The sequence below is a fragment of the Anabrus simplex genome, chromosome 2 (assembly GCF_040414725.1).
Source record: "Anabrus simplex isolate iqAnaSimp1 chromosome 2, ASM4041472v1, whole genome shotgun sequence".
Classification (NCBI taxonomy): Eukaryota; Metazoa; Arthropoda; class Insecta; order Orthoptera; family Tettigoniidae; genus Anabrus; species Anabrus simplex.
Genome location: NC_090266.1, coordinates 1,184,137,044 through 1,184,164,108, shown reverse-complemented (window position 1 = coordinate 1,184,164,108; position 27,065 = coordinate 1,184,137,044). Strand labels below are relative to the sequence as shown.

Genomic DNA, 27,065 nt, shown 5'->3' with positions numbered 1-27,065 from the left:
CATTTTCCTGAGAAGGTCGGATTAGCTGCATGTATGCAGAATATTGTTACGATTAAGGAATTAGAGCAGCTGTTAGAGAGGTTTGATGCTTTGGAAGGGCAGGGGAGGACTAGGCAAAGTGAAGGTAGAAATTACGGGGATAGTGGGAGACAAGGTAATCAGGTAGCGGGAGATAGGAATAATCAGAATTTCAGTCATTCTAGGCAAGGGAATCAGGGTGGTAATTCCGGAAGTGGAAACAGATACTCTAACCAAGGAGGTAATCACCAGGAATATTATGGCAGAAGACCTAATCAAGGGGAATCAGAAAGTAGGGGGCGTACGGATCAAAGACCTCCAGATCAAGTGCCGAGACATGATAATAGTGAACAGTCCACGTCAAGTAATTTAAACTGGAATCGGACTTCTTAGTTGGGTCAGATAGGCAGTCCGATACCGAAATTCCTATTCACGTGATGAAACAGGTAAGTTATGATTTAGACGTGAAAGAGGAATTATTGTATGACCATGTGTTTTGTGTTCAGGGAGATTTTGAGTATAGGGGGCTCGATGAAAGTAAGAAAGATGTGTCGGATGTCTTACTTTGTGCTAGTGGTGATGGTAATAGCGGTGTTGCGATTGATAATCTTATGGAAGTTTCTGAAATTGAAAGTGAAGTTTTTTGTGAAGGTGATGAAGGTTGTTTTATGAGTGAAGAGTGTTTACGGAATATACATCATGAGGATGTTTTTGTTGATTTAAGTGTACGTGAGGAGAGTAAAGTTAGGTCCATTATGTGTGAAAATGGTGACTTTGAAATTAATGAAACTTCTGATAAGAGAGTCGAAAGTAGCAGTGTTGTTGGCATGAAAGTGGTGCAAGTGGGAGCTGATATGGAAGGTGGTGAAGATGACTTGATTGTTGGGTCATTAAGTAGTAATGACAGCAATTTCAAAGTGTATTGTGGTAAGAATTTCATTAATAGAGTGAGAGTGTGTGAGAATGGAAGTGTGCGTGAGATGAAAGAAAGTCTATCCAAGCGTGTGTGTAATGTTTTATTTAAGACTGAGAGTTGTGTGAATGATTTGAATGACGTGCTGTATGATATCGAGGTGAAATGTGTGAAAAAGTATGTGACCTGTTTGCTTGCATTAATTATGGTTTTGTGGAAGAGTAAACATTGTGAGATTCCCGCGCATTTCAGAAAGAGGGATTTCTTGGTTATGAATGTTCCGAATGAAAGTTTGTATGATTCTTGTGTGACTGGATGGTATGAATGTTTGTGTGTGAGATGGAGTGCATTCTAGACGTAGTTAGATTTTATTGAGGTACGCATTCCTCGCTTATCGATGCTGATGTTAAGTTTATGTATAGTTTTTTCAATTGTATCAGGGTCCATATACTGTGGACAGTAGAATAGGCAAGTGTGCTTATAGGCTCCTAACCACTGACATGCTTGATGCTTGTTGTTTAAAGGGGCCTAACATCGAAGGTCATCGGCCCTAACCACTGACAATAAGGTTCTTGGGACATTTAATATCTATAGCCTTCGCAGATATAAGAGATAGGATCTGCACCTTGAATGTATATATTATCAATTTTAATGTATGTGTACAGTAGCAAGAAGGGATTGTGTTCAATGCTATATGAAACAATCAGAGTTGTGTGTATATAGCCAGATTATTATTATTATTATTATTATTATTATTATTATTATTATTATTATTATTATTATTATTATTATTATTATTATTATTATTATTATTATTATTATTATTATTGTTTGGACAAATTGTATTTCGTGTGTGCGAATACAATGCAGTAGACGCAATGTATATATCATTATTACAGTAAATTATGTGTTCAGTTATGCCATTATAAGGTTATGTATGAAGTTCTGTTTTATGGTGAATCATAATATGTGATATCATCGACTCACCAAGGGGGCGTTATGTGATAGTACATATATCACACCCCCGAATTATATGTAGAAGGTAGAGATATTATTATCAGTATTCGATTTATTATTATTATTATTATCGGTATTTCATTTGTATGTTTTGTCATTTATATTTATAAGCTGGAAGATATCCACTTATGTAGGTATGAGTAATTTGTTTTGCACGAGTGGGAAAACATTGCTTTAATAACTCTGGTAATTTGAATGAGTCATATGGCTGCCCCAGTGTTTGTTGTGATGTACTTGTGTCGGGAAATTCATGAGTCATGTATATATCCCAGCCTGATGAGATGGGCTTGTTGTTGTATTAGGAAAGTTTAGTGATTCATGGAATATACCCCAGAGTTTGTTATTGTCTTGGGAGGAAGAAGTAGTTCAGGGCTTGGTCTTGACTAGAGATCACCCATGATTGGCTGGCAAGCACCAATCCAGACGTATCATCTGAGAGGAGGGGGATGTTGATGTCTAAAGGTTGATCATACGGCGGCAACCGAGGACATTGTATGGAACATTGTAAGGGTGATTGTAGAGGTGATTGTAAAGGAACGAGAAGGAAGATAACTACAACTACAACTACAACTGAGGCACTGTACGGGAAGGAAGTGGTGCTGATACACGGTACTGGAGTGACACGGCTGCAATGGACTGGACTTCAAACGTTCGTGGAGCGTAGTCTTGTTATGTTTGTACATGTACATTGTTCATCGGACCATCTACAAATGGTAGCTTAGTTCTCACTTTCGTTTTCCCACGATTTTCATTATTATTGTTGTTGTTGTTGTAAATATGGAGTCTTCCAGCAATATTTTATGTGTGTATTATATGTATAATGTTGTATGTTGATGAGGTGCTCATGCACGGAATTTGTTCAGAATATAGTTAGCTATTTTAGAATCAGTGTTATTGATGAACCTAGGTGCAGTTCCTACCTAATTAGTCGTTTTCAGGAGGTTAGGTAAGGCCTGCAGCAGATGTACCAGTACGCAGCATTATGTACACGCCCTGGGATATAAAGTTTATCATGCTCTTATCTAAATTCGAGGGATCCATTCTGGTGAACTCTGGCGCCCATACTACGGACATTTCGGTTAATTATGCTTATTAATTTTATTAAGTTTTTGAGTAATTTTATTTATATATTTTTATTCATGATTTTATTAATTATTATCATCAAAAGAAAGTTGCAACAGTTCCAATAATACTGCCTTGAGGAATTCCCCTTTTAATGGTTACGGGATCAAGATAATGTTTCACCTACTCTAAATCCTGCCAATCCTACCTCCAATGCATACACCACAGCCACTAAGGTCATCAACTCATCAGATAGACTTCTTATGCTCATTACCCACAATAGAGGGAGAAATGAATGCCATTCTTGAATGATATTTTATTCGAATATTTTCCACATTACCAACTTAGAAAACAGCATATTACAAGTTGAGGCATGGCTAAAAATTTTTGTATCACACCTCAGTATAACTTAACGACTTCAGGCCAGGATTGAAATAACGAAACATTCTGAAGTCCTCAGCATTCGTCAGGTTATCTTTGTTAAAACGTTTTAACCAGTTGTGAAATTTGGCATTTCATTCACAGTAAGCGACGTTGCGAACTCTAGAGACAAGTCACTAAATCTGGACGATTCTAGTTGTCGTTTGATGACAAAATTCTCTTGATAGCGACGGCTGATTTTTATAGCGAATTTAGTATTTACATTGCAACAATTCTGGTGGATTCAGCTTTTTTTTTTTGAGGTTTTGGTTGCCAGATAAAGTGTTTCAGTTGAAATCTTACATAAATGCTGTGTGTAATTAACAAAAAATCTTTTCAAAGAAGTTAAACGAAGACTGACAAGTAATTTTGAAATGCTGAAGAAAAAAAAAGCTCATCTCAATAAATAACAGCCTAAATTCTGTCGAAAAGCAGCATTTCCGATTTGGATGAGTAAGTGGTTACACTCCTTCGTAAATAGGTTCCAATGATTCTCAGTCGCGTAACCTGATCACAATGCAATAAATAAACCTATTTCTGAACTTAAATTTGTGGGCATAAATTTTAGACCGTCCAGGATTTAACCTTCTTGAAGAATTAGCTGATTTTACTCTAAACTTTATTTTTCACTCCCTAATATTGAAATTGAAGGACTTGAGAAAAATAAAAATTCAGGGATAGATTACAGTGTGCAAGTGTGTTGAAACAATAATTCACCGTACGAATTGTATTGAAAGCAGTAGAGTAGCCAGGATCGGCCGCTGGGAGGGAAGGGGGTAATAGTTACAAAATTATGATAGAAACACAATGAAGGTGCGCGCGCGCGCGCGCGCGCGTGTGTGTGTGTGTGTGTGGTGCACGCATGCAGGACTTGTCATTATAAGGCCACAGATACAAGTAAATTATGTTGATATTCAGATTGCAGTATCCTACAAAATCTTATATGAACATAAAAACAAGAACAAAACGACGAAGGTCAACACTTTTACAGCGCGCCAGGCTGAGTGACTCAGACGGTTGAGGCGCTGGCCTTCTGACCCCATATTGGCAATTTCGATCCTGGCTCAGTCCGGTGCTCAAATACGTCAACCTTGTGTCGGTAGATTTACTGGCACGTAAAAGAACTCCTGCGGGACTAAATTCCGGCACCTCGGTGTCACCGAAAACCGTCAAAGTAGTTAGTGGGACGTAAAACAAATAACATTATTATTGTTTATTAGTTTTACTGTGAGTGGTATGTTCACCTTACAATCTAAAATCCAACTTTCGAGCCTCCTTAGAAAACAAATTCAACAGATCTGTTGGTTCTACAATTATGTCTCTGAATCTTTATTTAGTTTATTGTCAGTTTCTGTTTACTTTTTCATTTTTTGTAAAATTTCCATGGTTCTAACTCCCAGTGACTCCTCCTTGGCTACGCCCCTGATTGAAAGTCCGTATTGGATACTGGGATGCAAAGTCTCTATTATGAACTCTTGATTTAGTGTGAAGATGTTCCCTCTTTACAGAGCTTACATTATTGTGTTTTTATATCAGGTACGTAGTATTAGCAGACTGTTCACACTTTAGTAACTTTCTAGTGATATTTGGGGTTGATTTTTAGTGACTGATAAGCATGGTGTGTTGGAAACACTGATCTTCTCCTTTAGGTAAGCGGAATAAAAGTTTTTTAAAAAAAAAAATAGCGTCACTTCCGTACAGTACATAAAGAGCTACAGACATGCGTAAGTTAAAGGCTTCCATCGCCTTTAATCGTGGCGCTAAGTGAGATGAAGGGATCAGATCTGTGCCAGCTGTAGTTCTTCCTGGAAATTACGCTGGTATCTGCCCAGAAAATCCTGCCTAGAAACTCACAGTTGTATGGTTTTGAGTTGGTTAGATTAATTGAATCGATCGGTGGAGAAGTAACATACATTTTTACCATTTTTATCTTTCCACTTCGATATATTGAGCTAGCCAAGACAGTGGGTTCGAACCCAACCATCGGGTTTCTAGTTTTCACCTTAATTAAGGCCACGGCTACCAACAACCGTATTCCATCCCAGCGTCTCCGAAAAATCTATGTTTGTGCGACGTAAAAAAAAACCTGTAGGAAAGTAGGGGAGCGTTTGGTCCTATACTAGGTCATACGTCATACCTTCCTAGAAATGAATTTGGTATTCATTTCTGTTGTAGAGTGAGTGAGCTCCATGCCCACGTGCTTTCTCTGAAACTGAAGTAGCAATTTTAAATTTTTCATCTTCCTGACATTTTCTGAATGAACGAAGCACGTCTTTAAAAGCTAGGGCCACAGTTGCGTGATTTCCCGCCGCGGGACACGAGGCAAGGCGCGTCTTCAAGGTCGCCCGATCAAAAAAGGGCCGAGGTCCATTTTGTTTGCGTGTTTTCCCGGTCAGTGCGTGGCCACACTTGCGGAAAGAAGACGCTGCGATATTGTGCTCCTGTTTGAATATTGCGCGTGGTCCATCGGCATTCGTTTTGTACTTTAACTCTGCAAAATGGAATTAGACAGTCAATTAATAATTTTGGAGGTACAGGTCGTCAAGCTGCGTGAAAAAACACGCAGTATCGCAGCCTGAAATCACGCAAGTGTAGCCACCCTCCTCGCAGCGCAGGTCGTCCAACTGCGTGAAAAACACGCAGTAACGCAGCTTGAAATCACGCAAGTGTGGCTGTAGCTTAAGAGTTCTGGTCAGACTGCCTCATTTACTGCTTACAATACTCAAAATAAGTACTTTCGAAGCCTGCTACTGTTTAGTAGAAATTATTTTATAATAAAAGTCGCACATTTACGTTATCTCAGCACAGTTTTACGACTGGATGCCGTTCCTGACGCCATTCCTCTGTGGAGGGATGTATTCAACACTGTGTGTTTCTGTGGTGAGATCTGTTGTATGTAAATGAAGATGTGTATTAAGACGAATACAAATATCGAGTCCTTGAATTAGAGAAATTAACCGGACGCGATTAAAATCCCCAACTGAGGCAGAAATCGAACCCGGGGCCCTCGGAAACGAAGGCCAGTTCGCTGATCTTCAGCCAAGGACACGGACTAGGAAAGTATTAACTAATAAATATAAAAGTTCTTACGAAACTAAACCGGACATTACATGTTATTACTGTATGTTATTTAACATAGCCAGGCCTGCAGATTACGGGATGTCGTGTGATCGGCACGACGAATCCTCTCGGGCGTTACTCTTGGCTTTCTTTGCATTTATATGTTTTCGAAGGTATTTCGGGGTACAGTCCTCCGCAAATCAGTCTTTTCTGGAAAAAGCATCGGTCAAAACTTGGAAAAAAATATTTCTGCTACAGAGAAAATGCTCTTGATATAGCGCACTAGTACAAAAGCCAGGCATTATACTGACGTGAATGTGTGGAGCAGAAGAGCTATACCATGGCTTTTACGCAAAGTATCGTCAATTCGGGGATGAAAATAGGGTAAACCTACCTTATTTCGTGACACACTTTATTTCGTGATACTCGACATATTGTTGATCCTGAAGTAAGGTAGGCATTTTACACTTAGTTCCAACAGTCCTCAGTACATAGCAGGAGTGCTTTTACACGGGGAAACTATTTTGAGCGGGAATTTCAGCTGGGTGAAGGACAGGCAGTTGATTGTATGTTGTGTGGATGGAAACACGCTACTTGTTGGTCTGTCCCTGTAGTAAAACGTTATTAAGGTTAGTTGGTCAAGTAATTATTCATACAAGTATGTGCACTTATATTCTCTAAGGAACACACTTATAATATCAGTAACCAGAGTTGGATTTAAGTGCCTTATTAATGATATAATTGCTTAAGAAAATGACTACGACTTTTACGTTTTGTGTCCATTTCAGACATAATGGCTCCAGAAGGAAAACAGCAACAAGCTCAAAAAAACGGGTCTTGTGACCTAAGAAGACAAACCTATTCATCAGTTGATCTTCGGGAAGGGCTTCAGAAAGTTTTGGAGGAAAAGTGGTCTATACACAAGGCTGCTAAACATTTCACCGTTCCGTGGAGTACTCTAAAAGGAAATATGACTATTGGAGAAATGGGTAGACCGTTTGCCCTTACGAGTGAACTGGAGATTAAGTTCGTTAATTTCATAGTAAAAATGCAGGAAATAGGGATGGTCTGAACGTTTACCGAATAAGACATGTTGCGTATGCTATGGCCAAAAAACAGTATGCAAACAATGACAAAGTTCCCATTCAGTGAAGTGAAAAATTGTGCAAGCTGGAACTGCTGCAGGTGAATTCGGTCCACTTCTAATCATTTTTAAACGAGTGAGAATGCCAGATTCATTGACGAATAGTGCCTTCCTAACGCCTCAGTAGTCCTGTCACAGACTGAATGGATTAACAGTGAACTTTTCTTAAAGTGGTTCATCTGATGCTATTGTATTTATGTGTAGTATTTGTGAATATGTCAGTGACAACGATACCGATACTAAAAATGAGTGAAAAGTGCATGAAGTGAACTGTAACAATACTCAGAAAAGTTATCACGGAGTTAAGTAAGCTTATACTGTGTCACGGAATTAGGTATGCTATCACGAAATTATGTAGCACGCCCACTTCGCTTATTACATGTTATAACTCCAAATGTTTTGCATTTTTTGAACGTTCTTTTTCATGTGTTTGTAGAATAATGTATTGGTACTCAGCATGTAAAATATAAAATTCCTAGATCGAGTATTTGTCCTGATATATTACTTACAATCCTTAATATCACGAAGTTAGGTAAGTTTACCCTACAGTATATTGGCATTTACGACTCAATCCTTCGAGGTTATACGCTTAAGTCTTGGTAATGTACTTTTTTTTTTTTTTTTTTTTTTTTGGTAGTTGCTTTACGTCGCACCGACACAGATAGGTCTTATGGCGACGATGGGACAGGGAAGGACTAGGAGTTGGAAGGAAGCGGCCGTGGCCTTAATTAAGGTACAGCCCCAGCATTTGCCTGGTGTGAAAATGGGAAACTACGGAAAACCATTTTCAGGGCTGCCGACAGTGGGGTTCGAAACTACCATCTCCCGAATATTGGATACTGGCCGCACTTAAGCGACTGCAGCTATAGAGCTCGGTTTGGTAATGTACAGTACTCAGTTGTTTCACCTCTTGCTGCTAATATGGTCGAGTTCTGTAGCCACCTACTTCTATGTCCTCTAGGGCAGTGGTTTTCAAAGCGTGGTTCGTGTACCACTAGGGGTACGCGGGGTCGTCTCAAGGGGTACGGAAACGTATCGTAGGTTCTGTTTTAAGTGAGCAGTTCAGAAAAAAGTCGAGTCTGCTCATTTTCAATAAAATCTTGTTTTGATTTAGTGTTTTTGTCTACCAGTACACAGAGTCCCCTTTCCGAACTATGCATTCTAAACTATGTGTCAGTTTGTACCTCCCATTGACCTGGAATGTAAAAATGCTTACTTATGCTGCATTGCTCTTTGGCTTTTTGTTTTTTGTTTCGAAATCCACTCATTCACTTCATTTCCTTCAGTAGGAGTGTATATAGTAAGAGCCTCCATGGCTCAGGCTGCAGCGCACCGGCCTCTCACCGCTGGGTTCTGTGGTTCAAACCCCGGTCACTCCATGTGAGATTTGTGCTGGACAAAACGGAGGCAGGACTGGTTTTTCTCCGCGTACTCCGGTTTTGCCTGCCATCTTTCATTCCAGCAACACTCTCCAATATCATTTCATTTCATTAATCATTGCCCCAGAGAAGTGCGACAGGCCTCGGCAGCCGGTACAATTCCCATCCTCACCGCTAGAAGGGGGCTTCATTCCATTCCTGACCCGGTCAAATGACTGAAAACAGGCCGTGGAGTTTCATTTCCAGGAGTGTATATAGTACAATAGTAATAGTTGTTTTAATAATACTCGTAAATATATCGTTGCTAGGCAATGAAAACCTCGTAATTGCACTCAAGAGAAAACCATGTTTCTGCATCTGTCTTGTGAAGGCTTGCCGCGTTGCCTGAGAAGGGAACAGAAGACTCCAATGGTCGAATAACTGGACTATCATTAAGCACTGAAAATGCCAGGAACAGTTCCCCAGCCATTGCTCACCGCTCAGTTTTGGGCTTCTTCTGTAAACTTTACTACGAAGAAGTTGCGAGGTTTCCTTTTCCCAGCGACGATTATACACAATACATTCTTGTTATTATTGGGAATCAGGATGGTGTAGCTGCTCAGCTGCTTGCCTGTCATCCCGGGGACCGTGCTTTGATTCCTGGTGTTGCTGGGGTGTCAGGGAGGGCATGCGACCTTAAATCCCCGGCTGCGACTCGTACATGCCTCAGTGCGTCCAGGAACCCTGAGCAAGTGGGATAAGCTGCGGATCATGATTAGAGTTAATATTATTTGGCATCCAGCTACAATCATTTGTTGTTTCTGGTTTAATCGCAATATATTCGTACTTCGGGGGTACGAAGGTAAATCAATTGGATTTTGGGGGTAAGATCACACAAAAACGACTTCACCAGGCGAGCTGGCCGTGCGGTTAGGGGCGTGCAGCTATGAACTTGCATCCGCGAGATAGTGGGTTCGAACCCCACTGTTAGCAGCCCTGAAAATGGTTTTCCGTGGTTTCCCATTTTCACACCAGGCAAATGCTGGGGCTGTACCTTAATTAAGGCGACGGCCGTTTCCTTCCCACTCCTAGCCATTTCCTATCCCATCGTCGCCATAAGACCTATCTGAGTCGGTGCGACGTAAACCAACTAGCAAAAAAAAAAAGACTTCGTCCAGAAGAACGAAAAAATAATAACGCATGCTAATTCCAAACAGGGAAATGAATGAATGAAGGAAGGAATGAGTCGGTTACTTGAAATACGGTGGGAAATTAGGCTGTTCTTAAACCATCATGCAGTATGTTTCGTGGAGATTTCAAAAGTGTTCATTAGTTTTGTAACTAAGGTGAACTTACGGTTGATGACTTAAAATAAGCAGAAACATAAACACCAAAGTATGTGATTTCTAAAGAAGAATACTTTTCTGATTGGTATATTATTACAATTTTGGCATAGTCTTGTTGCCAATGCGCTTTTTACTCCGTAATTGCAAATGTTAGCCGAAACAAGTGCAAAATATTGTTGGAATTGAGAATGATCAAACTTTACTGAAAACTCTGCTTCTACGATTGAGCACCTTATAGAAAGAAGCGAATTATACATTTCAAAAAGAACCTGTTCTAAACAAAATTCAAGTTTTAGAAATACGTTTTAGTCTGTTATACAGTTGTGATTTGGTATTGGATGGTACTGGAGAATCGAACTTCGTGTGTACTAATAATAAGAATTTTACGTACCAACGTTATGGCCCCGACTATAATCGAGCCGAGACGCACAGAAAACCAGAAGCAAAAGCTGTACATAACCGGCATCTTGGATGTCGGAACGTAGCTTCATCTGTTGCAACATCTGCTCGATGAGGACAACTACTCAAGGCTTGACCTGGAACAAAAGAAAGCCAATGATTAATAGGACCAGAACATGCCGTCATGGAACGTACCCGTGATCAAGTATGATACAACTTTTAAGGAATTACACACTTTTTGGTCTGGATTACTCGTCCACTATTCGTAACCTCGGCACTTGATGGGGTAGAGTGGTTAGCCAACGGCACGTGGTGTTCCCAAGCGGTCACCCATCCAAGTACTGACCACGCCCAATGTTGCTTAACTGCGGTGATCGGACGAGAACCGGTGTATTCAGCATAGTATGGCCGTTGGCAAAAGATCTCCTTCGGGCCTGATTACTCGTGGCATTCGATATCATTCAACTACTGGAATGCATGTGGACGAAATACCGATTTTTCTTTGAAGTGGAAATAACACCTTTTGAATAGACACTCCTCATATCTACTCGTACTGTATATAAATATAAAATTACAGTTCATGCCTGGGTCGATTCCCGGCCGGGTCGAGGATTTTCGCCGCATCTTGTTTCCAAGATTTGTTGTTTGTGTTTGTCTCAATACACTTCTCTTCACATACGCACGAGTCACCACCACTACCAACCAGCACAGAAACGCGCAATAATGAATACATCCCTCTACATAGGGCAGGTGTCAGGAAATGAATCCGGACGACAGAGTTCGCATCCGCGACCCTATCAGGAGTGGGAAAAGTGGATAAAGGAGAAGAAGAGAATGTTATATATTGTTACGAATAAAATTACATTTGTTTCATTACTCTAATTGGATGCCGTTATGCATCACTAGACCAAGCGCCAAAAGTTGGTTGCGAGATAATCGCGTTTAAATTTGGTTCTATGTGTAAATTCGAGCGAACATAATTTTGCTAAATATGGTATTACTGGTGTTGTAGGATAATAGATTGTACCTTCTCACCAAATTTCAACATCTTTATACTCGCATTACATAGATTTTATTGAAGAAATGGCGCTTAGTCTACTGATGCAATTTAAGGTTTTTCTCAAGTGCGAATAATGTATCACGATGCTACACCAATAACCCCCAACTTTTGAGTATCTACTGAGTAAAACTTCAAAAAATATAACGTGGCGGCAGCCATGATTAAAAACCGAATCTCCTACTGTCTGAAAAGGCCTGCTAAGTGCTTGATCCACCACGAGCCGCGCCACAACACCCGGTACATTATTCAAGTTTTAGATAGAGAAATTCTAATAATGTTATTTGCTTTACGACCCACTAACTACTTTTACGGTTTTCGGAGACGCCGAAGTGCCAGAATTTAGTCCCGCAGGAGTTCTTTTACGTCCCAGTAAATCTACCGACACGAGGCTGACGTATTTGAGCACCTTCAAATACCACCGGACTGAGCCAGGAGCGAACCTGCCAAGTTGGGGCCAGAAAGCCAGCGCCTCAACCGTCTGAGCCACTCAGCCCGGCTGGAGAAATTCTAGAAGGGAAGTTATTCTCTAAAGTCTTTGCTATAACGACTTACTGATTTGAGGAATGTTAACTTATCTGAGTCAAATACAAATGGTAAGACATGAGCCATTGTAGTCTATACAATTTTTGAATGGATTTTCCTTCACGATATTCTGAGAGTACAGTATTGACGTGATATCTTTAAGCCTATGGGTAAGTTTTGTTCTGCTTGAGACAGAAAATGTGATTAAAGATATTTTCTCCCATAAATACACACAAATCACTGGACAGGTAATAAGATTGTTGCTCTCAGTTCATTCAATCTCGAAATCAGGATCTCCATTAAATCCATCTACGTCATCCACGATGTCAGAATCTGCTTGAAGATTCTGGTAAAATTGTTTGGCATCTGCAGGTATTAGGAGCAAAAGCGAACCAAAGTTTCTTAGTTTGGCTTCAGAGATAGGTTTTCCTTTTGGCCACAAAGCTATTAATGACTGGTGAAAGGGAACTCTACTTTCCCGTGGTCGTCCCTGTCTTGACTTATTTAGATTTACCTGCTGAGATTCACCATCAAATTCTAGAGAATGATTCTCAGACGCAACCTTCTTAGCAAGCTGCATTAGTAGCGTTGTCCTTCTCCTTACTTTTGGAAGTACTTGATACATCGCTGAACTCCGTCACTTGATAAAACACTCAATGTATCACCACGTAAAAATGTCAGCACTATCGAAAACGCTAGCTCCCTCGCTGTCATCCGCGCGCAATGTGAGGAATGTGGCGCTTGGTCTAATGATGCAAACTGGAACGTCGCATAGTCTACTGATGCAATATACATTTTTACTGATTCCCACTTTGTCGCTTAGATTTTCTGTTTACTAACAACTAACGGCCTCTTGTAATGAAGTGGGGAATTTTTTATAAATAGTTCAAGCCTTCCTCTACAAGATGGCGCTAATATCTCAATTTTCGCCAAATGGCGCTTAGTCTATTGATGCATAACGGCATCCAATTTATTTGAGTATGACCTAATAAATGCGCACACACACATATAAACACATACAATTCTAACCAGCTGTGAATGGCCACACTCACTAATTACTTTCTATTTACAAATCTCTCTTCTGTACACACACCAGGGAGTCCAGGCCCGTTGGAATTACCTGGGGACGGCTTTCATCCTTACTTTCACTTTCCCAAGTCCAGTCACCTCCTACAGCAGCTGTGCGTAGATCGCTGGATTTGAAGACAGTGCCACTGGCTACACAACACACGATGAATGTTCGTTGGTTTGATTCCACAGACAGTCCAGTAATTTACACAGTCACATGCAGTCAACAACTAAACAGCTTAGCAGTATTCAACAGCAGGACGATACTCACAACAGCGAACATGAACACAGGTCCATTTACCTTCACACTCGCGATAGTGGCTTCCCTCGCTCTGTCTCAGTCCACAGAAATACACGAACACACAGTAGTCTTTCGTTCTGTCGCCTCCAGTTCAGGCACTCACTGGTCTCTCCGACACCACAACAACAGCTCCTGGTTCAGACCTCAGTGGGACACTAGCGACAGCCAACACCTCTGTCGCCCTCAGCCCAGCCACCGAACCCTAACGCACTGGGTCTCTCACTGACTTTACCACGGAGTCCATCACCAACACTGACTGACTGTCCGCGGCTAGCCTCCCTTTTTATAGCTCGCGTGATTTGACCCAGAAATTTCGCGATGTCACTGGAGGCAGAACATACACGTTGAATCTCCAAGAAACTCAAAGGTAAGCCGGCCGACGAGAACAATACCGTACACGGAAAGGCCGGCCCCACCGCACAAGCCGCCTGGGAGATCCCAGGTCGTCTGAGTCACCAGCCCCTTCCTGGAAGTACCGAAAAGAGCTACCACGGGGCTGGCACGTAACAATATTATACGTCCTACTAACTATTTTTTTCGCAGTTTTCGGAACGCTGGGGTGCCGGAATTTTATCCAGCAGGAGTTATTTTACGTGCCAGTAAATCTGCTGTCACAAGTTGGGGTCAGAACGCCAGCCCCTCTGCCGTCTGAGCCACTCAGCCCAGCAGCAGAAGAAGATAAAATGTTATAATATTGTCTGTACACATCAAATTTTTACCCCACACTTCTCAGATTAGGCACAAAATAGTCAAAAGCAGTTTCAGTTCAACTTTTATCTGTCGGTGGTTTGTTTCTATTTTAAGACATCACAGGAAAAAGACTTAACAGAATTTCTCGAAACTTTCTTTTAATTGGGTGTGGCACCCGGAGAGACTTGGTGCAGGTCTTTCGAGTTGATGCCTTATAGGCGACCTGCGCGTCTGTGAGGATAGAGCCCTATCTATGGTGAATTATAATGTTGAAGAAAGCACACGACCGGGAGAGTTGACCGTGTGGTTAGGGGCGTGCGGCTGTGAGCTTCCATCCGGGAGATTGTGGGTTCGAATCCCACTGTCGGCAGCCCTGAAGATGGTTTTCCGTGGTTTCCCATTTCCACACCAGGCGAATGCTGGGGCTGTACCTGAATTAAGGCCACGGCCCCTTTCTTCCAACTCCTAGGCCTTTTCTATCCCATCGTCGCCATAAGACCTATCTGTGTCGGTGCGACGTAAAGCCACTAGCGAAAAAAGCACACGCGCACATACACAGTCCCCTACCCAAACGGATTAACCAATGAAGGTTAAAATCCCCAAACCGTCCGGGAATCGAACCCGGACCCTTTGGACCAAAGGCCAGTACGCTAACCATTTAGCCATGGAGCCGGACAACGGGTATTTAAGTTCAGAGATAGCCAGGTTGTGCACTAGGCTATATTCTTTTCATTAGCATAATTTGGTGAAGGAATATTAAGTAGGACTAAACAGGAAGTTACAAATTTCTCCGTTAACAATAGCTGTATCGAAAAATTGTACATTATAAAAGTTATGCAAATTAATTAATATCTCATTGATTTTTACCGTACAAGAAATAATAACGGAAATATTCAAAACCATTACATTTTTCACAAACTTCCAAATACATCCGGAAATACAGGGTCTTTTTTATGGCTTGCTCCGTGTGTCAGGGGAACACGCACGGAAGGCGATAGCCGGGTAACTCATTTGCCGAGAGGTATATTGCTCTCAGTGGTGCTGCGGAGACAGCTAAAAAAAAAAGACCCTATATATCTAGACATGTACAGATACAAAAGAGACAGAAAGATTAAATGTTCAGTATTGTTGTGTCTGATGCTTCTTTACCCGTACGAAGCTATACGAATAGAGATCTTCACAGATTTGCTTTATTGTTACTTATCGACAGCGAGCTTCGCTGACGTGGGAACATCGTTCAGTCGTCATGGTAACGAACTAAATGGTTATTGTTGTGATTATCTTTGTAAGCTGCAAAATCGCGTGGTCATTAGCCTCTGCTGATCAGGAGGATAGTGAAGACGACTATCGAATTGAAAAGAAATATGTAAACCGGGCGAGTTGGCCGTGCGGTTAGGGCCGCGCAGCTGTGAGCTTACATCCGGGAGATAGTGGGTTCAAATCCCACTGTCGGCAGCCCTGAAGATGTTTTTCCATGGTTTCCCATTTTCACATCAGACAAATGCTGGGGCTGTTCCTTAATTAAGGCCACGGCCGCTTCCTTCCCATTCCTAGGCCTTTCCTATCCCATCGTCACCAAAAGACCTATCTGTGTCGGTGCGACGTAAAGCAAAATAGCAAGAAATACGTAAGCCTGGCTTTGTAGCTCAGGCAGTAGAACGCAACTCACTCCAAGTTAGTAGGTTCCATTCTGACTCAGTTGGATGGTATTTGAAGGCGCTCAAATACGCTAGTCGCGTATTGGCAAATTTACTGGCCCGTAAAAGAAACCCTGCGAAACAAGATCCCGGCACCTCAGCGTCTCCGAAAACCGTAAAATTGGTTACTGGGAAGTAAAACCAAGAACATGAATTATTAGTAAATACGTGAAGGAACGATCACTCGAAGAATGAGAGGTAAAAGGGAGGTGGATAGTTGTACGTGTAGTTAGCTGAAATGTGCTCCTTCTGCTGCCACTCATTTTCGCTAAATGGCATCTTGATACAATTACAAGAACTAACCCGTCAACGAAGGGTACACAATATCTGGTACCTCATAAAGTTTATTCACTAGGTTTTTATCTGTATACAAACATGGCTCCTACAATCATTCTTAATCTGTGAGGTTGTGTACTGTATACTATGAGCTTATCACCACACAAACATACCTCATAAACACTGTAACGAACCAGTGGCTGCGCGGGACTGGGGCTGTACCTTAATCGAGTGCTTTCTTCCCATTCCTAGCCCTTCACTGTCCTACGTGTCAGTATAAGGAGTTATAATTGGGATAATCATATTAACGAGGTCGTTAAGAAATGTTGCAGATCTCTTCACATGGTTATGAGATTATTTAGGGGTTGTAGTAAGGATGTAAAGGAGAGAACGTATAATTCTCTGGTAAGACCGCAGTTAGAGAATGGCTCCAGTATATGGAACCCTCACCAGGACTACTTGATACGAGAACTGCATAAAACTCAAAGGAAAGCAGCGCGATTTGTTCTGGGTGATTTCCGACAAAGGAATAGTGTTACTAAAATGTTGCAAACTTTGGGCTGGAAAGACTTGAGAGTAGGGAGACGAGATGCTCGACTATGTGGTATGTTTCGAGCTGTCATTGATGAGTTCGCATAGAATGACGTAAGTAGAAGAATAAGCTTGAGTGGAGCTTTTAAAAGTAGGATAGATCATAATACGAAGATAAAGTTGGAATTCAAGAGAACAGATTGGGGCAAATATTCATTTATAGGACGAGGAGTTAGGAATTGGAACAAATTATCAAGGGAAATGTTCGATAATTCCAAATTCTTTGAAAATATTTAAGAAAAAGCTAGATAAACAATTGTAAGGGAATCCGCCACCTGGGCGAAAGCCCTAAATGCATATGATTGATTGATTGATTGATTGATTGATTGATTGATTGATTGATTGATTGATTGATTGATTGATTGATTGATTGATTGATTGATTGATTGATTGATTGATTGATTGATTGACCTTCGCCGTAGGACCTATCTGTGTCAGCGCGACGTAAAGCCAATTGTAAAAAAGTAAAGTATTGTGTGGACTTTTTTTACAATTGGCTTTACGTCGCACCGACACAGATAGGTCCTACGGCGACGGTGGGATAGGAAAGGCCTAAGAGTGGGAAGGAAGCGGATGGCCTTAAGATACAGCCCCAGAATTTGCCTGGTGTGAACATGGGAAACCACGGAAAACCATCTTCCGGCATCCGATAGTGGGGTTCGAACCCACTATCTCCCGAATGCAAGCACACAGCTGTGCGCCCTAACAACACGGCCAACTCGCTCGGTAGTTTGTGAGGTTATCGCCTAAATACGAACATACCTCATAAAATAATCATTTGTGAGGTTTTCAGCTAAATATAAACGTACCCCATAAAAGTAATCTGTGAGGATATAACCTACATACTGTGTGGTTACCACCCACATACAAACATACAGTAACTCATGAAAGTAATCTGTGAGTTGTCACCTCCATACAAATATACTGAACCCCTAATTCTACCTTGCTAAATATTGCAACTACAAGATGCAACTACGAGTGCAACCGTATTTCTTTATTGCAAGCTCGTCTCACGTTCCGTGGCGTGACAACGCATAGTGAGGAGCGAGCCGCCAAACATTCGAAAGAGGTCGGAACATTTAGGCAGACCTCGTGTAATTAATAATGAAAATCTCTATAATAACCCTCATTGCGAGAGATTTCGGCACTATCATTAACAAAGAAATAAGTAATTAAGAATTTTAGGAAATATTTGATGAAGTTTAAGTCCTCAGGTTGGAAATGTATTTAAAAGGCCTGGAGAGAAGTTGGCATCTACGTTGGCCGTGAGGGAAACACGTATCAAGGACATACAGTAAAAATGCGCGGCAAACTTAATGCACGAAATTAATTAATTATGCCCGTTAAAGTAACGTGAAAAATCAACAAACAACACCATCATGACTGGAAAATTAGGTGGAATTTTTGGGGAGAGTATCGGTTCAGTGATCATCAAATAGTATTATTGCACCACTGTACATCACGCCAAGCAAAGCGTCCCTAGAAAGGCTTTAAATAGCCCCTCCTCAGACAGCAGCTTCACTTACTATTCCGTGGTTCAAGTGTGTGGACCTGCTTCAGGCAACATCAAGAAGTGGGCTGGAATGAACTTGTAAAGTTTCTAAAGTCAGTTGGCTCGAGGGAGGATATTTTTACCAAGTGGTAAAAGGGTGAATGAATTAGTTATTGATACAGTGTAGTTACGACATCTATCATGATCAGTAAAGAAAATCGTTAGTTGCATTATTATAGGGTTCCTGAACTTCTCAAATGGAAACAGCAAATTCACAGATAGCTTTCGTGAACTACTGCTGACGGTGTATTTTGGTAATCGATAAAGGGGAACTGTAGACTGGCGGAGATAAGCTTCGGGTTCCATGGTCAGTCATATCTTTAAAAACACCTGGCAAAAGGGGAGTTGGAGATTTCCATCAACTGTGAGAGTTGAGTTCTTGGCAAGAAACGAAGCGGTTTTCACTGTTACATGTGTCTAAAATAATTTATTATTTACGTGTGTTGAATCAAGTAAAGTTCAGAATATGTGTAATTATAAGTAATGTTTAAGAGAAGAAGGTGCTCTGCAATTATGAGGGGCTAAATACGAGATTGCTGGCGTAAAAAAGTGAGGTCAAGATAACGCCTTGCCACCGACGCAATTACAGGTATGTCTAATTTAAATATAATGTTTTAATTAGAAATATACATGCTTGCCCCGTTAAATTAATATTTGGCGTGTGTAAAAATTGAGTGTATTGCAAAGTTGAGGTGAATTGTCTATTATTTATATCAGTACGCGAGACTTCAAAATGTGATTAAATTTCTTTAGAAAAATGTAAAAGATGAAGTTTTAAATATGGTAATGAAAATCAGTGAAATAATGTTCAGACCGGTAAAAGTTACAAATAATGATAACGATGAAATAGCCGTTGTGAGCGTGATAAAGTCAAATGTAAAATTATCCAATAATAATAATCATAGTATTCACGTCAGGATAAATTTGAGATGATAAATTATGTGTTCAGCAGTAATGTCAAGCGAGAGTTGCGGTTTATATCGAAATCCAGTGAAGTCTGATAAAGCTGGCATTTATTTTGGAAACTTAAATTTTGTGACACTCTGTATTTGTGATACAGAAAATCACGGTATGCTGTTTTGCTCTTGAGGTCAGGAAAATTTAGAGAAGTTAATTGTGAGATCATTATAAAGTTGGTTGGTCATGGGATCAATTGTAGTTAAAAAGTTTCAAACAAGAAGAAATGGATTTTAATGGAAATGAAATATTATGAGAATAATTAGGAAGTTGTTAAAGGCAGAGTAAGCCTGTATTTTATAAGTGATGTATAATGAGCAGGAGGCTGAGAATAAGAGGCCCTGTTTCTGACGGAGAGGAATAATTGTGACATGGTGTATGTTAAGATGTAATATTTCTGAGACTGGCTGTGTAAGATGAATGATGTCCTGTGGCAGAACGGTTGATGAATTTAAAGGTTGCCAAAACCAAGTGAGCCCGTTGTAACGCCTGTTTTAAGTACAAATAGATGTTCTCCCATGATTACTATTTTATATGAGACCGTGGGCCACGGCAATAAAGTCTATGTGACGGTTCTATTTGATACCAGCGAAGTGCATTTTGGTATAGCCGACCTCACGAGCAAAATACTGTACATTCTGACGCACGGTAAAGACAATACTTGATTATTGTAAATTGAATTCTATTCTGTATCATTACGAGACGAAATTATCGCTAACTAGTAATATTGGGGGTGTGAAAAATTATTTTTTCAGTATTACAATGATAGTATAGCTTGAGTAAATTGATGAAAAGTTACTTCACCAGGCGAGTTGGCCGTGCGCGTAGAGGCGCGCGGCTGTGAGCTTACATACGGGAGATAGTAGGTTCGAATCCCACTATCGGCAGCCCTGAAAATGGTTTTCCGTGGTTTCCCATTTTCACACCAGGCAAATGATGGGGCTGTACCTTAATTAAGGCCACGGCCGCTTCCTTCCAACTCCTAGGCCTTTCCTATCCCATCGTCGCCATAAGACCTATCTGTGTCGGTGCGACGTAAAGCCCCTAGCAAAAAAAATGTTACTTCACTGGACAGTTAACGGTGATGCCTGTTTGGAATGTTAACATGAAAGGCCAGTTGGAGCCTCATACTTGAGTTATGTCTTGATATTGTGATGGTAGTGATTGTTGTTTTCAGTGATATTGCGTAATATCGAACGAGAGTTGAGTGTATTTTTATTTAGCAAACTTCACAGCATGTGTTGAGATTGTATTGAGGAATACATTAAACTATTCGGAGATGTTGTTTAATTTCGATTTCACGCTTTATTGTAAGAAATTTACACAGTTATATTTCCAGGTTCGAGTTTATTTTGTAGCGAATTTCACTTCATGCGTTAGAGTTTCAACGAGGATAAAATTTAAATATCCAGGATTGTGTTTGAAGTTTCGATTTCGCCTGGCGGTATAAATGATGTGTAGATACCCTAACGTTGGCTCAACGACAGGATTAAGGTGTCGTCTGTATATAGCTAAGTCATAGATTAGTCAGTTTTGCTAATGGACTTGAACAATGTTAGTGTTTGCAGTAGTGAATACGAATGTAAAATGTATTAGCAGGTACTATTTAGGCTATGTTTCGGTATAATTCTTACTAGCCATAAGGTGCTCCCATAATAGCGTTGCATCAGTAGTGGTATGAATGTAAGGGTTGTCCCATGTGGAAACCTAGCTAATGGAGACTGATCCTTACTGCTTAGCTGCGCGTGTTCAAGTTCGATGAACTTTTGTTCATATTTACTTTATTTTCTTTACTTTTAGATTTATTGTTCTGATGTCCGGTTTATTATGATAGTGCCGTGTGTTGACACTTAGTTGACTTATGCAGGATTTACACTAAAAATGCGGTTTCGATTCGTCAGCTGTTAATATATTTTATTTCCATTTTTCGGCATTCACTTTATTTTATGTGAGACATTGATCTACCGATCACTTGTAGTTTAGATTAATGGGACAAGTGTAGGTAGACATATTTGTAATGGTAGTCGTAGTTATAGAATATTGGAAAGATTTCCTTTTATTTGTGTTATATCGTGGACTTGTAATTTAACAAACTTAACGACGTAATTGTTTTATAACCTGAAATTTGGTTTAGTAAAAACATTTTCAAGTGGTGTATCACTTTTCTTTAACTTCAGTGTTTGATATTTCTTCTAAATGCATAATGAATTAATATTTTCCTGCATTTCGCAGTTTTGTTCCTTCAGGACGACGTAACGTAAGATCCGATCGGATCAACTGTTGTTGATTCCTTCTGAACATCTGTTTGGGGTGATGCATGATTCAGCATCGGGTTTCTTCTGTAACTTAAGGGTGTCACGAGATGACAATACATGGTGAAATTTTATTTTTGATTGTGACAATTGCTGTTAACTTGTAATGAACACAATGCTTTCTTGTAATATTTCGCAACCTATCCAAAGCAACTGATAGTCGATTTGGTTCGATTAAAGGTCCATTCGGGGGATGTTCCAATATCCGATAGGATAGTAGACTGGTGGATGACCTTAATTAAATGTAAATCTGGAATTCCACTTGTTGAAGGTCATTTTCCACGGATCGTGTGGATTAACTCTCAGTTATCGTTTGGATCAATGGTGCCCGATTTTCAGGTTTTATTCTCGTTTTCTTTTTTTTTTTTTTTTTTTTTGCTGTCCACGAATTTTACGCTACGTTTTCATTCTTTGAAATATAATGTTAAACTATAATAAAAACATAACACTCACCTTATGTATTGTGACTGCGTTAAAACATGTTGAAAAAATTTAATGTGATTTTTCTGGCTAATTAAAGAATACTTTATCGTGATTTAATTTGAATACATATTTTAATAACTATATTTTTGCTCCACATTTCAAGTAGTTATGCTCTCCTCTGAACCCTATAGTTTGGTCGATGTAGTGACAGAAAAAAAAAGCTCGTAACGACTCCAACATCCAAGAGTATGATATTGCTATACTGAAGCAGCCGAGGCAGACGACCAACGATGCAATGGTAAGTTCAAGGGTTCAATACCTCATAAACGTCATCTGTGAGCTTATCACCTACATAAAAACATACCTCACGAAAGTCATCTGTGAGGTTATCACCTCTCAGACACACGAGTGCAGGCGAGGCAGAGTTGTAGCACACCGACTCTCAAATAAGGTCTTCTTGGGAGTAACGCCAGCACAATCAACTGAAAAGAAGAGAAATAATTATTGAAGAAGAATGAAATCCTAACAACAAAGAGTAAGTTATCACACAATTTCAACAGAAATATCAGTGGCAGTAGCGACGGTCAACATCAGTATCTATTGAACCACCAATTACGAATCTTACGATGTAAGTAGGTTTACTGTAAATTAAGAATCCACATTCAAAACAAAATTTCACGTAAAACTGATTGACATGGCAGGCATTGGTCATCAGGGAAAATATTGTTAATACATTTGTTTTAAAGCCAACCCAAATCAAATCCCATGGCGCAACAGCCCCGAAGGGCTGCGAGCGCTGCTCAGCATGAAGGCCTGCAGGTTCCGAGGTGTTGTGTGGTCAACACAACGAATCCTCTCGGTCATCATTCTTGGCTTTCTAGACCGGGGCCGCTTTCTTGCCGTCAGATAGCTCCTCAATTGTAATCACGTAGGCTGAACAGACCTCGAACCAGCCCTCGGATCCAGGTAAAGATCCCTGACCTGGACTGAAATCGAAACCGGAGCCTCCGGGTAAGAGGTACGCACACTACCCCTACACCGCGGGGCCGGAAATATTTTTGACTTAGTTTGATTTAAAGAGCAAGGCGAACCAAAAACGGACCTTACGATCCCTGAATAGGCTACTCATGTAGGAGGAGATGGTAAAAAGCAGTTTTTGGCATTAATTAAGATAGAGACGTTAGTTCCTCAGAGTATTTTAGTGTTGGTGAAAAGAACAAGACCTTCTAGGTTTGTCTTTGACCAGAAGAAAATTTTGCCAGATCCATGGGCACTGTTCGAAATGCTCGGGTTCGGAATGCACTCTCCAGGTCTGTGGATTCGTCAATGAGCTCAATCGAGCTTCACTATTATATTTATTAACTATTTAATATGCAGTTTATGTCATTATGGTGTATTACGTTATATTAATATGAATTTTCATATTTTATTTGCAAAAATCTCAATGTTTCTATTTCTAATCCCGCAACTTTTCGTTGTTGCGTCTGTTATATTGTGCTCGCAGGTTATATGCCAGCCAGTTTGTTACAGCACGAACACTATAAAGAGCGTTTACAAAAAGCAGCTAATGTCTAGAGGGTGAATGCTGTTGAAATGTCATCTTCTTTCCCTTTGCATTAGGACGTTGCTCAGTAGTATAGAAATACATCCTGCGATATAACAAACGATAATAATTTTTTATTTTGCATTTTTTGACGATTTGGGATGATCAGTCATTATTTCAGCTTTCAAGAAGCTTTTATGTCAATAGTATAGCATTTTGAAGAATTTTTAGATCATTTTAAAATGCTTTTTTTTTTTTAAATTAATGCATGTATTCTTTATTTGTCAGTCTGATCAAAGTGCACGAGTGACAACAAAAAGCATTGTAAACGTTCTTACATATGGCTAAATTTTGCAAAATATCTGTCACAGTAGCGTAGCCAGAATCGGCCTATGGGGGGGGGGGTATAGTTACAAAATGATGCTTGTGCTCTATGGTGCGCGCATGCAAGACTTGTAATTATAAAGACACTGATGCAAGTGAATTATATTGATATTCAGATTGCAGTAAACTACAGAATCTTACATTAAAATACAGAACAAGAACAACGTGATCAAGGTCAACAGTTTTACAGCGAATGGTATGTTCAGTTTACAACCTAAAATCCAACTTTCGACGCTTCTTACAAAATAGATTCAACAGATCTGCTGGATCTAAAATTATGTCTCTGAATGTTTACTGTAAGTTTCTGTTTATTTTCTTTTTGAAAAATTTCCATGGGGGGGGGGGGTCTAACACCCAGTAACCCGCCCTTGGCTACGCCCCTGATCTGTCATGAGCAAACTGGCCAGCAGTTGGTGACTGCTAAAAAGAATAAGGAAAGGAATACCTGGACTCGTGTGTTTTCATGGTATAAAGAAAGTATTTCCCTAACGTGTGTCAAGAACAAGGAATGCACTAGCCTTCGCACCCGCCTCTACAGCCAGTCATTCTGAATGGAAACGAGAAGGGATTGGAAACAACAGTTATATAAATTTCCGTTTCAGTACAGAATTATCCTCCTAAGTAGTTCTGTGCAGGAAAAATAACAAAACTGAAACCACCTAAAAGTGTAATTTTAATTCGTCTAGGAATGAATTTGGAAAAGACGTGTTTACAATGGATTGGCGTGTTTTACGTGTTTTGTAAATTGTGCAGTGTGCGGAAAGGAAGTACAACAGCAAATTAAATGATGAAATTATCTGAAAGCTGTAAGGAATGCAAAAGAAAAAACAAAAAAGCACGTGCTCTCAGGTTCTTGCAGCAAATCATTATACCCATATTTATATACACTTACAAGTAAATTAGGAGATAATTACTTCTGTAAAATTAAGACCTGTGCATTGAATAGAACTGAAATATATTACTTGTAAAACCATTATTAAACAGCCAACAGAATTCAGTTTGGTCAAATATTTTTAAATAATTTTTTACTTATTTGATAATTCTCTAATAGGCCTATAACACAATTTATCGTCGTATATTATATCGAAGGTGTGTGTTTTTTATCCATCACTAAAACAGTCCGACTTGTTGGCTGAACGGCCAGCGTACTGGCCTTCGGTTCAGCGGGTCCCGGGTTCGATCCCCGGCCAGGTCGGGGATTTTAACCTTCAATGGCCCGGGAGCTGGGTGTTTGTGCTGTCCCCAACATCCCTGCAACTCACACACCACACATAACACTATCCTCCACCACAATAACACGCAGTTACCTACACATGGCAGATGCCGCCCACCCTCATCGGAGGGTCTGCCTTACAATGGCTGCACTCTGTTATAAATAGCCACAAGAAATAATAATAATAATAATAATAATAATAATAATAATAATAATAATAATAATAATAATAATAATAAATATTATTATTATTATTATCAAACAAAAGGCAATGTTATTTCTAACATAATTAAGAAAATATGTGTGACTTCCTACGTGACTGTGTTGGAATAACTATGTTGTCCTATTTGCAATATTTGTAATTGTAATCTGTTCGTGATACATTGTATGTAATATAGTGTAAATGCGATTGTTTGTAATCATCATGTTACAGAACTTCCCGTTAATTTTTAAATTTCATGTATATTTTGGTCTTGTTTTTCTTTTTCATCCTTTATTTTATCACATAATTTCTTGCTTCTCATGTATTTTTTTATTCTTTATGTAACGTCTTGTTTTCATACAACTTTTCATTTAATTCCCTGTTTGCACGTTTGTTGTTTTTTTCAGCAAGTTTGCAGTTTCAGTGACTGTCGATACTGTGGTCATGGCTTCTAGCACAAATTTTACGTGGAATCCGATCCTAAGGCGTGCGATTTTCTATTTCGAAAATTTCACATGCATTAACCGGGATTCGAACAGTGTCCTCCTTGGTAACAAGCTAGGGACGATATCACTCGGCTGTCATCCTCCCTAACAATTTAATAATAATAATCTATCGACACCAGGCTGGCGTATAGAGCACCTCTAAATAGGCCTACCACCGAACTGAGCCAGGATCGAACCTGTCAGAAGACCAGCGCTCTATCGTCTGAGCTACTCAGCCCGGCAAACTCACATTTTTATTTCCATGTCACTTTTTGTTGCTATGTTACTTTTTATATAATGTTGCTAATCTACGGGAAGCAGTCATTGCCACCGGCATATATCACCAATTTTGTTAACAAAAACGACCATGAATATGCTGCGATTAAGTAATATTACGTTACCTGAAATAATATAGCACTTATCCACAGTTTTACTGGAAACAGACTACAATGAGAAAAGTTAGAATCACAGACCTCACACTTGCCACTCTTTTCCCCGTACTTATGTAGTGGAGTAATATCCATAAAATATTCCGGTAGGTCAACATGATAGAATGTAGCGTATGTCGAATGGGGCCGCGATGTTTGGACGAGATAAAGAACACGCATAGCTTGTCATCAACAGTCAGTGTCAATGTGGGGAACAAGAAATTAGAATGTATTCTTTATTTTTTTGTCGCTAGTGTTTTTTTACAAGTTGCTTTACGTCGCACCGACACATATAGGTCTTTTGGCGACGATCAGACAGGAAGGGGCTAGGAGTGGGAAGGAAGCGGCCGTGGCCTTAATGAAGGTACAGCCTCAGCATTTTTCTTGTGTGAAAATGGGAAACCACGGAAAACCATCTTCAGGGCTGCCGACAGTAGGATTCGAACCCACTATCTCCCGAATACTGGATACTGGCCGCACTTAAGCGACTGCAGCTATCGAGCTCGGTGCTAGTGGTTTAACGTCGTACTAACGCAGTGAAGGTTTTCGGTGTCGCAAGGAGAGGAAAGGGCTGCCGACAAAGGGATTCGAACCCACCCACCAGTGCAAAGTGTAGCTTCCACT

At 40.1% G+C, this 27,065-nt stretch overlaps 1 protein-coding gene and 1 non-coding gene across 2 annotated transcripts in view; both read right to left on the bottom strand.

Moving 5' to 3' along the window:
* Nucleotides 1-27,065, bottom strand: part of LOC136863390 (uncharacterized) — a 272,752-nt gene that overhangs the window by 65,014 nt on the left and 180,673 nt on the right. Inside the window, exons 2-3 of the mRNA XM_067139799.2 lie at nucleotides 22,551-22,668; nucleotides 10,730-10,874 (exon numbers count right to left, since the gene is read on the bottom strand). Of these exons, the coding sequence (XP_066995900.2) occupies nucleotides 10,730-10,804 (75 nt within the window). The 5' untranslated portion in view covers nucleotides 10,805-10,874; nucleotides 22,551-22,668. The remainder of the gene's footprint in view (nucleotides 1-10,729; nucleotides 10,875-22,550; nucleotides 22,669-27,065) is intronic.
* Nucleotides 11,035-11,153, bottom strand: LOC136865006 (5S ribosomal RNA). The gene has a single exon (XR_010859407.2). It is a non-coding gene; the product is annotated as a 5S ribosomal RNA (ribosomal RNA).